Below are 15,818 nucleotides of genomic sequence, written 5' to 3'. Positions count from 1 at the left end.
AAAATAAAATGATATGTTCCATTCACATTTTCAGAAAATGAGCAAAATGCGATTTGTTCCAAAATCGCGGATCGCAAACAGTCGTAAGTTGTGCCGTGACCTTTAGGATAACTTCAATACGTTCCACATACGATGGTTAAGATGCCGATGCGTGCACCAAGATTTTCAAGGACGTAGTGCCATGGAATTACATGTAGACTAGATCCTCCGGATGTCGACGCTAATGTTCGTGTAAAGAGGATGGAATTCGTAAACCGGGTTATGATACACGATGTTCGATAATCCGTCAGTTTTCTGTCGGTCGTGGGATTTCAGGAGCAAGTCAAATCTAAGTTTAAAGCAAAATAAAAAAAATCGGAGGTGATACAAAACTACAAATCGACTCACACAATATATATTTCATTTCCTTAAAGCGTGTTTATTTGAAACAATTAGGAGTCGGGGGGGGGGGGGGGAGAAAGCAAGGGGAGAGTGTTTGTGTGTGATGGGGGTGTGTGAGAAAAGAAGGTGAAGAAATTAACAAAAGGAGATTAAGAGAAGAGAATCACACAGAAAAGGAGAATTTCATAAAGAATTACAACTGTAAGGCGATACGTGTTGTATACGGGACATTTAGCAATGTTTAGACAATAATTTCTCGTCTCTTGGCTGAATGCTTAAGCACTATTTTGTTTGTCAATGATAAAGTTAGAGTGGATAGGCCTAGTCATGTGAAAACTGACATATATATATATATATATATATATATATATATATTGTGTAAAGAAATGGATGAAGAGAACAATGGTAGGCGTAGCTTAAATCAAGGTTCCCCAGAGCTACCTACCCTTTGGAAAAATTGGTGATGCCGAAAAAATGTCTCTGCCGGGAATCGAACCCGGGCCCCCAGCTTTGAACGCCGGTGCCTTAACCACTAGACCACAGAGACGGGTTAGTGGCTAGGCCGACCCTGATCAAATTGACCGTCAGATAGACAGATTTTCGACACCATACCAATTATAATTTCCTTTGTCGGGTGAAGTTGGATTTTGAACAATGACAAGCCGCCATGCCTCAGCTGGATCAAAGCTATTGCTTTGATACAAAGCTAGTGCTTTGATACAGTACACGTATGGGAGAAAGTATACAATTGTGTGTGAAGCTATACATGTACAACAGCTTTGGCAACTCTTTTATTTTAAATATTGTGTAAAGAAATGGATGAAGAGAACAATGGTAGGCGTAGCTTAAATCAAGGTTCCCCGGGTTGTACATGTATAGCTTCACACACACACATATATATATATATTTCATTTTGAGTAAATTAAAGGTGAAAATGGTGGATGTCGTACGGGACTCAGAAAATGTCCCGTACGACACGCAACATTTTCACCTATTATTCACCCACATTATTTTTGTGGGTTGTCATTTTTTTCCACATAACTACCCAGTAGCGCTTTATCATTACCCCAAAACAAACTGAAGTTACTCGTTTGTTTGGACAGCAGGAAAAGTGTTGTGAAAATAACCGGGTTTTTTTTCTGTATGGCAACTACCATGCACACCTAGATTGTGATTGGCTGCCGAGTCATGTTGCCATGGTAATAATATCATTGAACGAACAACAGTTCGCATAAAACAACAAGGCTTGTATCACCTCCAAAAACACTCATACATTCATAATAACCCTATAAGTCCTAGGCCAAATACTGATAGCCTAACTTAAAGGTCAAGTCCACCTCAGAAAGATGTTGATTTGAATCTATATAGAGAAAAATCAGACAAGCACAATGCTGAAAATTTCATCAAAATCGGATGTAAAATAAGAAAGTTATGACATTTCAAAGTTTTGCTTATTTTCAACAAAATAGTTATATGAACGAGCCAGTCGCATCTAAACGAGAGAGTCGATGATGTCACTCACTCACAATTTCTTTTGTTTTTTATTGTTTGAATTATACAATATTTCAATTTTTACGAATTTGACGATTAGGACCTCCTTGCCTGAAACACAAAATGTTAAAGTAATTTAATCTCACGTGTTCAGGGAGGAATGAAACTTCATTTCACATGACAATGACGAGAAAATAAAAATATTTCATATAATAAAATACAAAAGAAATAGTGAGTGATGTCATCAGTTCCCTCATTTGGATGTAACTGGCTCGTTCATATAACTATTTTGTTGAAAATAAGCGAAACTTTAAAATGCCATAACTTTCTTATTTTACATCCGATTTTGATGAAATTTTCAGTGTTATGCTTGTTGAATTTTTCTCTTTTTATTCAAATCAAGTTTTTGTTGGGGTGGACTTGTCCTTTAATGAAAGAAGATGCAAATTTTGATTACAAATTGTTGACTTGGGCCCGAATTCACAAAAGTCGACTAAAGTTATACCGGGCTTAAAGTTAGTCGGGGTTTAACTAACACCCGGGTATAAAGTTAGTCCACCGCGCTATTCACAAACGGTGGACTAACTAATCCATGGACTAACTTTAGCACCCGGGGTTAAATTTAACCCACGGCTGAGTTATACCCCGGTGCTAACTTTAGTCCATGGATTAATATGACATCAACTGACGCGTTTTATACCCCGGTATATAACTTTAGTCCACCTTTGTGAATCGCAAAAGTTAGCCCAAGGTGCTAACTTTAGTCCATGGATTCAAATGACGTCAAATGACGCGTTTGATTCAAATCATGATTCTGCAGAATCACGATATCGCTCCCCCGGGAACGCTCCACGTTGTTCTTTCCAGTACCCCCCCCCCCCCCGGCACTCAACCATTCATCTCTCACTCATTTTATCAGTACCTTTCTTTCATTTTAGGAGCGCTTGTGTGATGATGTTTGATGACGTCATAATGGTACACTGGACCTGCGTAACGAGTGATGTGAAGACCAGCACTGTTAAGCCTCTTCAATATTTCATCATCTTCACCGCCCCATCCCCAGTAGACGTTGGGGAAACCATTGATACGGATAATGTTGTCTTTCGTTAGACCAGAGACTCCTCCAAAGTAGCCCCCATATCTTAATCTGAAAATAAGGATGTTTGTTATATAGCATGCTATTTATTTCTGGAAATAAAATGTTAAAGTGGTGATCAAAAGGTTAGTGAACCTCACCAGATAACGATCAGATCCCGCACTTCCATTCACGAGTGGATACCACGCGCGACCATGGGGTCTCGAAAAGCACCCTAAACACGTAATTTCCATATTCTGAAAATGCACCCCTTAACAAGTATTGGCGTGTGAAACACTACCCTTAGCAAGTATTGGAAACAAAACGATACTCTTGGCAAATATGACCTGAAATGAACCCCTGAACAAGCACAGGAATGTTTTATTGTTACGGGTCCTCCGGTCGTCGGCTTTACCTTATTTTGTTTAGTACGACCCCACCTTCTACACCTCGCGCAAATAGGACTCTAAACACGTAGTATATTGGGGCAAAAAGGACATCCTTTATAAAACATTTGAATTTTGTTTTATCATCCCCGCAAATTCGACCCTAAACACGTAATTTTCCTAGCGAAATAGATACCCTTTTTTCATTATTTTTGTGTTTTTGACACCCTTATCACGTTACGTACGTAACGTGCCCTATCGTGAAAAGGACATCCTTTTTACGTGTTTTTTTGGTCGCGCATGGTATCCACTCGTCAATGTAAGTGGGCCCCCGGGGATCAGATATTTAAAGGGATTCCGGGCTGAAAGAAGCTTGATTTCACTGAGCAAAATTCCGAAAAGTTCATCAAAATCGGATAACAAATAACAAAGTTATTGAATTTTAAAGCTTAGCAATATTTTGTGAAAACAGTCGTCATGAATATTCATTAGGTGGGCTGATGATGTCACCTCTCCACTTGTTCTTTTGTATTTTATTATATGAAATTAGGTTTATTCAAAAATTTTTCTCCAAGAACTAGAAAAGATTGGATCTAGTGTATTAGATATTTATTGCTGCAACTTGTTTCATTATAAGGGAGATTTACGCAAGTATGAAATAATGAAAAAATATAACTTTATTATTTGTTATCCGATTTTGATGAAATTGTCGGCATTTTGCTCAGTGAATTCTACTCTATGTATTGAGATATAAATACTTTCATCCCGGACCATCCCTTTAAGGTGTTCAAATTCTGCTATGTTTTCGATATTTGATTCTGGAGTCCGGTGAAGAAGCATTGGGGTCTACATTCAATAAAGTTTGTTTCTCTGGGCTCGCCGAACACTTGTTTTGTTTTCTTATTTTCGTCTTTGAGCATGACGGAGTGTTGGGTTCACTCATCAGGGGCGGAAATCTCTCCCAAAAGGTAGGGGGACAAGAGAATGGAAAATTTGACAAGAAAAAAAAGGTTATCCCCCAAAATTTAAGGTGATTTCGACGAAAATAAATTTGACAACCAAAAAAAAAAAAAAAAAGGTTATCATCCAAAAAGAGAGGTCATCTCGTCCTGTTTTATTTCGTTATGAATGATTTTTTTCTTACCATCATAAAAGACCACAAATAGTAGGGGGACATTTGATATTGTGTCCCCCCTACTATTTGGAGTAGGGGGGACACTTCCCCCTGTCCCCCCTGGGATTTCCGCCCATGGGTTGAGCACAACGAAACATTTAATGTACAAGTGTTATACCAAATAACGAGATAAGGTCCTTTATTAATGATCCCTTACCTAAATGCACACAAAAAATACACAAAAACATCCAGCGTAAAGCCCGAATACATGAGTTTCATTGGACGAAAAATTAAACTGCATTTGATTTTTGGCCAAACCTTTAATCGCATCACTTTCTGCAATGGATCCGAGAACTTTTAGGGTAATTTGCATTTTAATGAAAGTTCGTTGACCTTTTGACCTTTCCACTCAAAACTGTTATACCACACGCCTCTAGGCATTTAAGTTTGACTTGAGTCATGCTTAATTTCTTGTGAAACACCCCCAGATTTTGTAAAAAATGTTTTTTTTATTGAGTTTGTAGAAAAATACTGGCTCCAAAAAGCATTAGTTTGTGAAATTGAGCGGAAATCCCAAGGGGGACAGGGGGACATGTCGCCCCAACTCAAAATAGGAGGGGGAAACAATATCAAATGTCCCCCTACTATTTGTTTTTTTTTATGATGGTAAGAAATACATCATTCAAAATCGAAATAAGAACATGTATTTTAGGACGAAATGACTTTACTTTTGGGATGATAACCTTTTTTTCCTTGTTAAATTTTCCAGCCCCTTGTCCCATCTACCATTTGGGAGAGATGTCCGCCCCTGAAAAAAGATTATCTGGGCCCCGTATCGAGAGGTTAGAAATTAATCAATAGTTTGAATGTCTGCTTGGTTCGTAGGAGGTCTACTGAGCAAAATGACCTTGATAGGCCATCAGTAGCGTACCTAGGATTTTCCACAGGGGGGGAGCACAATCGTCCGCAAAAAAAGGTCTTCATCCACTAATAAAGGATCTCGTGCCAGAAAAAAATGACAAGCCAAAAAAATGTCCTCAACAGGATATAAAGGACATAAATTGCCAAGCAAAAATAAAAAAAACCTCTCGCCAGGGGTAGCCCCGTGCCCCTCCATCCCCCTCCCCCGTAGATACGCCAGTGTAGGCCATTATAATGATTTATCGCTAATATTTTTGTTACGACGGCCTGGAGAGAGAACTGGGAGTCAATCCTTTTTATGCTATTTTATGCTAAAAATTGCAAATTATAAGATTTGATTTTGTTTTTCACAGCCATGAACATGATGATTTATGGTCGAGAAAAAATGATTTAGAGGATAAAAGAATGATATACTTTCAGGTCGACTAGCCAGAGGATGAGAATAGGGGGGGGGGGGGGGGTTGGGGTGGCCCCTCGTTCAAACAAAAAAGAGGAGTTATGCATTTTCAAAGCTTTCACTTTGTGTTGTCACATAATATCGTGTGATATAGGTTTCACAAAATATCATTTTTCTCAAGAATTTAAAAGTGATTGTTCTTTTCTAGTTGATGAATTTTTTTTCAAGAAACATCATATCATCAAAAAGTAGGTGTATTCATCATATTCCATTGAAAATGGAATTCAATTGATTCTTTTTTGTGATATCGATATGGGGAAGCCGCTCGAATGCTTATGACGTCACAAATTAAACACTTTATAATGCAAACCTTCAACTTTCAGCTGGTAGAACAGTTTTCGAAACTGAAGTGGCTACCCTGGGTAAATACACCTTTATTATCATTCATTATTTGTATAACTTTGATGAAGACATGCTGAACTTATTTACGTGTAATTGAATTTATCAAGACCGGAAATAAAATGCCTGGGCATGTCGGTACAGCCGTAATAATTACGATCATCCAAAGGCACGTTGTCGACGTCATGAATGACGTAACAATCGTAGTCGGTAAAGTTGAGAGCTTCGAGGTATCCAACGTTCATGAGCATCGCACGGTTGAAGAGATCTTGATTAGCCTTGAGGTGATATACAGAGATAAAAAGAAAAGCAGATCAAGAAAAGTGTTGAGAAAAAGTACAGTTCTATCGCTTACCCCGACCACAGGCCTGCCCCTCCCCTACACGCTCTTCCTCTACACCCCCCCCCCCATTGGTTTCCTATCCTCTCCATTCTTGTTCTCTCCTATTCTTTGGTTTCCTCTTAACGTACATTTGATTCTCCCTTAACGCACCCTGACCCGTGGCCTCAATCAGTTGTAGTAAAATAACGTAACACCTTCTTAAAGATTGAACATGGAAATTGTTTAATTAACACTCTAAATTTCCACGTTACTAGTATATTCAACTTCCCTTCCAACAGGGGCGGTGGAGAGAAGTTGAAAGTCTGGGAGTCACATGGGAAAATGATTTATCTGCAGTGAAGCAATGAGCCAACCATTTTGAGGGGCTAGATATGTCATGTCGCGTAAAATCTATATGAAGCTCTCGGGGGGGGGGGGGGGCCTCGACCAAAAATGTTGTGGGTATGTGCCGCGGGCGAGACAAAAAACGGGGGCCTTGGAGCGGGCTTATTGTAAAAATGAGGGTCCTCGGAACGGGCTTCGGAACGACAAATTTTTTGTGAAACGGGGGTCCTTGGAACGGGTCACCTGCGTGATTCATCCCTATGGAACGGGCATACCTGCATGCAGCGAGCCCGCCGGGTGCGCTAGCGCTAGCGCAGATGCGATGGTCGGACAGCGCTCTGCGCCCGCTTTTCACCAAAATTATGGCTCATTGTATCAGATCAATACGGCTGGAACGTCGTAACTGCAAATACTAGTATGCGAAGCTTTGGATCCGATTTCTTTCTTCTGTTTTTCTCGATAAGAAGAAAATGCTGTACTTTGGAGCTACTTTCTTTGTTCTTTTTTCTCAATAAGACAAAAAATGCTATGCCTTAATTGGAAAGGAAATTTGAGTGTAAAAATGGGGGTCCCCTCCGCGGCACATACCCACTCTGCATTATATATACTGAGTGCCCCCCCCGGAAGAAGCTGCGAACGAGCGAGCAAAAAAAATGACGTGTTTAAAACCAAAATCGAATTTTGTAATAGATTTTGGTTAAATATTCAAAATATTATTTCATATGTCACCCATGTCTCTTTTCTTTTCTTCTATTTTCTCTCTTTTTTGGGGTCGTGAAAAGCCCCCTCCCCCATCAATTCTGTACACCATTACTTATCCACCCCACTCACATGAATCATGAAACTTTTTGCACGAACGATTTTTCTCACATTTTCCCCCCTTTATGAGTAGCAACATATAACAATGAGAATATTGTGTTCTTGTTTCAAAGGGGCACTCGTTAATCTATAAAACGGGTCCTTCACGGGTGAAAGGGGGCACAGAACTCGTTCGTGAAGGGAATTCTCTTTCTTGCTAAAAGGGGCACTGATAAGAGAAAGGGCTCTTTTAAGAAGCCGGCAAATGGGCAATTGCTAACGGCATAAATGGGCTCTTTTCATGTAAAAGGGGCACAGAACACGTTCGTGAGGGGCACTTTTCTTCGGTAAAATGGGGCACTGATACGAGAAAAGGGTTGGGCAGTTGCTAACTAGCCTACAAATGTATAGACCCACATCTGCAGTGTGTGTACCACAGTCGATTCAAGGAGTCTGCATAGCAGACTAGGTCTACTGCCGGGGGGTATTATACATATAGTGCATGCTGTTGAGTTCAATATACCATAAAATGAGTGTCCATAGATTTCAAATTTATCGCGTGCGTTTATATTGCAACGAGGCCATAGGCCGAGTTTAAATATAAACACACAAGACAAATTTGAAATTTATGGATACGAATGATATTGTATATTGAACGATAATAAGCATGTACTATGCGTTATATGAGATTGGAACACAAAATTGTAATCAATAGATCACCTTATGAGGTTTTGTACACAGGCTACCGTGCAGAAATTGCCGGTATGTGCCAAGATCGTGGCCATATACCGGATTTCGAAATTGCAATTGACCAATCAGAAGCCTTCTCTCATATCACCCATCTTATATAAGTATATATTGCATAGTGGGTATGTGCCGCGGAGGGGACCCCCATTTTTACATTCAAATTTCCGTTCCAAGGCATAGCATTTTGTCTTATTGAGAAAAAGAACAAAGAAAGCCGCTCCTATAAGCATAGCATTTTCTTCTCATCGTAAAAAAAGAAATAAATCCGCTCCAAAACTTCGCATATTTTTCGTTACGCCGTTCCGGTCGCATTGATCCGCTACAATGAGCTACAATTTTGGTAAAAACCGGCAGCAGAGCACTGTCCGACCATCGCCTCTGCGCGAGCGCACCCGGCGGCCGTGCCGCCGGGCTAGCTGCATCTTACACGCATACCCGTTCCATAGGGATGTAACGCGCACTCACACGCTGGCGATCCGTTCAAAGGACCCCCGTTTTCACAAACATTTGTAGTTCCGAAGCCCGTTCCGAGGACCCTCCTTTTTGCAATACGCCCGCTCCATAAGGCCCCCGTTTTTTGTCTCGCCCGCGGCACACCCCCACCACTTTTTTTGGTCGAGTGCCCCCCCCCCCCGGGGTGCGTATTTTTTTTTACACCACTGCTCCGCCAAATTCCCAGAAATACGACAGAAACGACTCGCGGGCAAGTCTAATATGTGCGCTCTTGAAAGCAAGCTGGGCGTGAGATGTGAACCCGGTGTATTAAGTTGAATGAATTATCCATAACCACCTGAAATCATCCCGATGCCACATTATTTTCTTAGGGTTATTGTTGATATTACGGAAAAGGGTTCTAAAAACGATTTTAGTTTGTAACTGAGCTGATTTTGTATTGAAAATGAAGGTGTATAAAAAGATATTGTCTATTTAAAGTCTAGTGCATGGCGAATTGAATTTGCTGAAAGAAAGTGTGCATGAGGGCACTGTATAGTATTTTTCCTACAGTATATAGGCCTCACTAGCGTATGATGGGGGGGGGGCAGGGGAGTAATCTGCCCCCTGACGAATCACAACCCATGCAAGGGACGTATCCGTGCCCCCCCCCCCCCCTGACGAGCTTAAAGCCCTTTTTTTGCTTGTCATTTTTTTTCTGGTACGAAATTCTATATTTGTGGTTGAAGACCTTTTTATTTTTGCTTGTCAAATTTTAGGGCGGACGAATTTGCCCCCCCCCCCGTGAAAAATCCTAGGTACGCAACTGATATAGGCTTGACTTGTTCTAAGGTTTTCCCAACCTTAAATACTTTTCAGAATCACGTACAGAGTATACATTTGCAGCAATTTGTACGTAGTGCACCTGTTGGACAAAGTTCAGTAGTAACTGTGATCTGAGAAAGATGAAAAGAGCCCGAAAAGAGAAGAGAAACTATAGGGGTGGGGGTGCGAAGGAAAAAGGGTGAGAGCTAGGAGATACAAGGAGATTGATTTGGAAAAAACATATTGTGAAAAAAAAATCAAAACGGAAATGGGCCTTAAGCAACTACCCAAGCAGAAAAATCAGATGAACAAAAACGTTCATTAAATAATTTATGAAATTTTATGAAAATATGGGGAAATCACATGACAAATTGCCGATTTCATGAAGTCATGGATGCACCACTAACCATTCATTTTGTTTACAAATGTATTAATACTGCAAAAAATCATTATTTGACCAATCACATGATTTTTTTTTCAGAACTCGAATCAAGCCTTACATAAATTGTTATGTAGGCCTTCTTAAAATACTCAAAATATTGAGCTTGACTATATATTTTTATACCTTTAATCACTCAATTATTATAAATATTGAATCATAAAATCATATTTTCAAGGTTGTTAAATAGAACTATAAAGTTTGTAATAATGGAAACATGAAAAGCAAATATCCTGGAAAAAGTTTTGAGGAAATCAAACTTCGGAAAAAAATTAAATAATGAACTATGGTTAGTCGTGCACCTATGATGTCAGCAAGTTGGTAATCGCCTAGTGATATTCATTTCATTAAAAATTCATAACATTCTTATTAGTTGTCCGATTTCCCTCCGACTTTTTAGCCTCTTCTGTCAATCTGATTTTTCTTGTCCGATTGAAAAAAAAGGTTATTTTGGCGTAGGTCTCTTTCCTTTAAAAAAAATTGAGAAAGAAAGAAATAATATAGAGGTAGAGAGAAGATCTTATCTGCCAAACAATAATAGACGCATATCACTGCAGAAGCAGTCCCTATGTGCTTTGTAATTAACTAGAGAAAAGCAAAGGTATCAAGGTGTACTTATCAATAAATACAGACCAAATTCATCGACAAAATGATTGTGCCTAATTCAATGACAACAAAATAAAGTTTTTTTGTATTGGGCAAAAAGCAAGAGGGCAATGCAGAGACCACTGTCGCCCAAATACAGTACAGAACGGAGAATGCTGGAAAGAGAGAGGGTGAGTGCTGAAGATCAGAGAGGTGAAAATTTTAGTCGACGAAGAAAAGAAATCTAGTCTATCTGCAGCTGAGAACCCTCGCTAGTTCTTTGTTTCATGCTTCTGAATGTCTGGAGGTGCCATAACTGCGATTAGGTCCCTACAAACTAAACGCTTTTAAAAAGCTATATATATCTATATTGAAATCATAAGGTTTGTTTTGTATGACTATTGAACGAAATCAAGATGTGCACGACGAAACGTGTGTGGTCAACGTGTTAGACTATAGCGCGAGCCGTTTCTGTGGGGTATTTCAATATTTTGGCGGAGCAGTGGTGTAAAAAAAAAATACCCCCCCCCGGGGTCTACTGTCATGACTGTGGCTGCAGATGTGGCTATCTCCGCTCGCCCTTCATGGCACAGGGGCACAGAACACGTTCGGGAGGGGGCATTTTTGGTATAAAAAATGGCAACTTTTACGAGAAAGTGAACGTGGTAACAGTTAAAACTGGTCCTCATCCTCAGGTGAAAAGAGCACAAGTCATGTTCGTGAGGGGGGGGGGGCATTTTTCTTGTGCAAAAAGGGCACCTTTTCAGTGCTTCAAAAAGTGGGGGCACTGTGCCCCCAGCCCCCAAGTATCACCGCCCCTGCCTTTCAATCAATTCCAATGACCACATGAGATAACCATATCAATTATAACATTGAAAAAAATATGGATAGTAGTAACAATAATAATCACCATCATCATCATAATAACAAGAAATATCATAATAGTAACAAGAGCAATAATAATAATAATGATAACAACAATAGTATTAAAATAATAATAATGTTAATAAATGATAACAAAATGCATTCAATTCAATTCAACTCAATTTGCTTATTGATATTTTATGTAGCTCTTCCAAGGCGCACTTCAATTATTACTCCGGCTTTGGCTCGAGCTGCCGGTTCAAAATAAATATGGCTTACATACCTGCTCAATAACAAAGATACTGAACTGCAAAAGTTGCTTTTGCATCATTGGAATCAGGTACCGCAACAAAATCGTAAGGTGATCGAAGCGATCCCGGAACGGTATCAGAACGGCAACCTGCGTGGAGGGTCAGGGTAGGGTCAGAAAAAGTTATTTTTTTGAAAATCGAGTCTCGTTTGATTTATTTGAGTTGTATTGATCACAGCGCTTTTTTGTCACCAGACTCAGACGAGCTTCAGACACATTTTATGTCAGGAGCAAAGCAAAATTGATCAACACCAAAGAACGTAGAGGGTGTCAATATCACTGCAGCAGAGAAGTTAAAGGAGAAGCGGTGTTGGCTCAGTCGGTAACGCGTCTGTCCGTCGAACCAAAGATCGTGGGTTCGAGTCCACTCCGGGCGGATGACTGAAGCCAGTGCGTTGTGTGTAAACGTCTCTCCCATGTTTCATAGATGCAGGCTATGTTACAATGGAAAACACTCCGTCCCTCGGATAGGACGTTAAATGGAGGCCCCGTGTAGAGGAGAGTCACCACGTTTGCACGTTAAGAACCCACTGCACTATTCGTATAAGAGTAGGGGGAAACCCCGGTGTAGTGGTCTACCTGCATTCCCCCCAATCAGTTATATCGGGAGGAGAGACCTGCGGGTCATAGTGATTCAGTTCGCGTTTCGCCTCCCAGGCACAGGTGACGCCACACAAATAATAACCCCAACAAAGAAAAATTCAACAGGAATAACACTGAAAATTTCATCAAAATCGGATGTAAAATAAGAAAGTTATGGCATTTTAAAGTTTCGCTTCATTTCACAAAACAGTTGGTTATATGCATATGAGGAACCGATGACATCACTCACTCACTATTTCTATTGAATTTTATTATATGAGATATGAAATATTTCTTTTTTCTCGTCATTGTCATGTGAAATGAAGTTTCATTCCACCCTGAACACGTGGAATTCCATTGTTTATCATTTTGTGCTTCAGGCAAGGAGGTCCTAATCGTCAAATTCGTAAAAATTGAAATAGTGTATAATTTAAACAATAAAAAACAAAAGAAATAGTGAGTGAGTGACATCTTTGACTCTCTCAATTGACTGGCTCGTTCATATAACTATTTTGTTGAAAATAAGCGAAACTTTGAAATGTCATAACTTTCTTATTTTACTTCCGATTTTGATGAAATTTTCAGCATTGTGCTTGTCTGATTTTTCTGTCATTGATTCAAATCAACATTTTTCTGAGGTGGATTTGACCTTTAATGATTATTGATAACTCTGTATTGCAGGTCTTCCCATAGACTCGTGTGTTAAAGTGGAACTTCATGCAAAAAATCATTAAAAATAAGAATGGAATTTGGGAGTCCAATGTTTACTACTAGTGGATAGGATGTAATATCTGTCAATCCATATCCGATCTTTTAACACACGAGTCTATGGGAAATGAAGTAGGCCTGTAATACCACAGCTATTAACATGATTAAAGTGTTGGCGCTCTCTATGTTCATTGATCAACATGTTCAATGGATTCAATACATGCTATTTTATTTTGAAATCATGCTTGGGGAGTGTGGTGCACAAACTTTTAATTTGGGCGGTTTTCTTGATAATGATAATAATGATAATAATAACATTTGTAAGGCTCTTTATACTGGTGTTCAAAGCGCACAGCTTAGCAGATTATAATAATACACAGTCAATCGATCAAAAAAGAAGAAAAAAAAAAGAAAACAAGTTATGAGAAAATGTGAGTTTTAAGTGACGATTTGAAATTTTCCACGGATGGAGCATTTTGGATAAGAGTTTTGAGTTTATTCCAGAGGTTGGGAGCAATAAGCCAGTTCGTAGTTCCTTTCTGCGCATGATCAAAAGATTCTACGCATGATCAGAAGAAGGTCATTTGTACTAAAGTGACATGGTGCTTTAAAATCTAATGAGATAAGCACCAACTTTGATGTCTTGATTATTCATATATTCTTTTGAATTGTCGTTTCATTTACATCCACAAAAAACAACAATGCTTCCACGAACGACTGGTATTTCACAGTTTGTCAAGTACATTGTGCAACATGCTAAGATATGCATTCAAAGTAGGAATGCAACAAATACCGTGTTCATTTGTGTGCTATTCTAGTCACCTGGTCTATTCAATTTCTTCATCCTGCTATGTAAGGCAAGCTTACGTAATATCTTGCTTTGAAATCTGCTTATCATGATGAAAGAAATGAAAGGTCATTTGACCAAAATTGCCCATGAAGTAACTACGAACTGGTCTATTACAGAAAATGCACGATCACCATATCGGGTCTTAGTGCGAGGGCCATGAATTAAATCATTGGAATATAATGAACGTCAGGATCTGACAGAAGATGAAGAACGAAGGGAAATAAGGTTTTGGAGATATTTGGGTGACAAAATGGGTGATTTTGTATACAATGAGTAGAATTTTGAACGTTATGCGAGAGTGAACCGGAAGTGATCGGAGAATAGGGGTGATGTGCTCGTGTTTCTTGCTCAAGGTTACCATTCTCGCTGCAGTGTTGAGGATTCGTTGGAGGGGAAAGATGGAAGAAATTGGGAAGCCAACAAAGAAGGAGTTGACGTAGTCTAGATGGGATGAGACGAAGGCATTAATGAGTCTTTCAGTAGAGGCTTGATTGAAAATTGGCGATAAAATTAAGGGTCGATTTGAATGCGGTATCTGAATATTGATTAAAAAAAGAATGTATTTCTCTGTTGTAAAGGGGTGATAATTTGTTTAAGTAACTATTTCTTCCAAAATTTAAAAAAAACTTTACCTTCCATTTAGGTGAGCAGTTGATTGGTATCCAGTGCCCACCCGGTAAAAACCAATACCTATTCTTCATTGGTTTTTCTTCCGGTTGAAGTATTTCATTAAACAACCAATGAGCGACAGCTTTATTTCCAGTGTCGCTATTGACGAGTTTCCAACGAAGTTTCTCATTGGCCCGTTTTACAGCCGTCCGAACTTCTTCAACTAACGGGCCAAATATCATTCCCTCTGTCTGTGCTATGGGTGTGGTGTTGAAATCTGGTATCGTCCTGCCCACTGCATGACGTAACAATGGATAATCAGATTTACTTTTTTGGGGGGGCGTCTTTTTTTCAATAAGATTCATCATTATTCAATGACAGATAAGGGCAGAAGGGGGGGGTGTTAAAAATCAAATATCTTCGGCCAAAGAAATCCATCCAAATTCGACAAAATTTGATTTAAGGAAAAAAAATAGGTTTTATTTTTCTTACAAACAGGATAATGTAGTTCGATCTCATAAATGCTAGCGCGGGCCACTATAGGCCCACTTTATCTTTTTGAAAGAGTTAGAATGGCGATCGCAAATTCGGTTTTGAAATTTTATTGCATAAAAACATCTGTTAGTAGCATATTGAAACTGAATTATAAGGGATTCCTTACCTAATTCGGGTATATTATCCTCGGGGCATATCGCCGCTGTTACCGTACGTGGAGAGAGACCTATTGGTGATTCAAGAGAATGAAAGCCCGGATAAATAATTAAAAAAAAACTTACTCCATACTTCATTTTGTGGTAATTCCCGTAGGAACTCGGCAGGACAGCATTTTTCGCTGGTAAACGCCAAGCTGGTATTTAACCAATTACCTTGGAAACATTTTACATCTAGGTTAATCAGTCATAGTGGCTGACATAATAGACGACATATATCACTCTTGGGCCTTTTTATCAAAGTGGAGACAATGGCAGAGTTGGGATTCGAACTCAAAACCTTGCGATTATGAGTCCAATGCTATAACCACTGGACCACACGGCCCGTTACCTGAACATGATATCTCTGGACCTAATCATTTACCCCGTTTTTCGATACCAGGGCCAGTTGAATAGAAAGGGCTACTTCGATACCAGGGCCAGTTGAATAGAAAGGGCTACGTATAATGCAACCAAAAAAAAAATAAAAGAACTATCAAGCGTATACTATTTTTATTGGTTGAGGATCAAGTTAAGCTTAATTTTTGG

General features: G+C 39.3%; 1 protein-coding gene across 1 annotated transcript; it reads right to left on the bottom strand.

The window, feature by feature from the left end:
* On the bottom strand, positions 1-14,822 carry LOC121405752 (beta-1,4-galactosyltransferase 6-like). Its single transcript, XM_041596707.1, has 5 exons — positions 14,604-14,822; positions 11,805-11,921; positions 6,255-6,442; positions 2,795-3,019; positions 1-328 (listed from the first exon to the last, which is right to left on the bottom strand). Exons 1-5 carry the CDS (start codon positions 14,820-14,822, stop codon positions 199-201), a joined length of 879 nt encoding a protein of 292 aa, XP_041452641.1. The 3' UTR covers positions 1-198.
* Positions 14,823-15,818: the final 996 nt, after the last annotated feature.

This window comes from Lytechinus variegatus, chromosome 19, assembly GCF_018143015.1.
Source record: "Lytechinus variegatus isolate NC3 chromosome 19, Lvar_3.0, whole genome shotgun sequence".
NCBI lineage: Eukaryota > Metazoa > Echinodermata > Echinoidea > Temnopleuroida > Toxopneustidae > Lytechinus > Lytechinus variegatus.
Note: the sequence above shows the minus strand (reverse complement) of the source record. Positions and strands in the feature narration are given on the sequence as shown.

Excerpts from the sequence above, each read along its gene's own strand:
- LOC121405752 (XM_041596707.1), bottom strand. The coding sequence starts at position 14,822 with ATGATATTTGGCCCGTTAGTTGAAGAAGTTCGGACGGCTGTAAAACGG. Across the intron at positions 11,922-14,603 it reads ACTGCTCACCTAAATGGAAG|GTTGCCGTTCTGATACCGTT; the intron begins GTAAAGTTTTTT and ends CCCTCCACGCAG. Across the intron at positions 3,020-6,254 it reads CTTGATAAATTCAATTACAC|ATTAAGATATGGGGGCTACT; the intron begins GTAAATAAGTTC and ends CCTTATTTTCAG.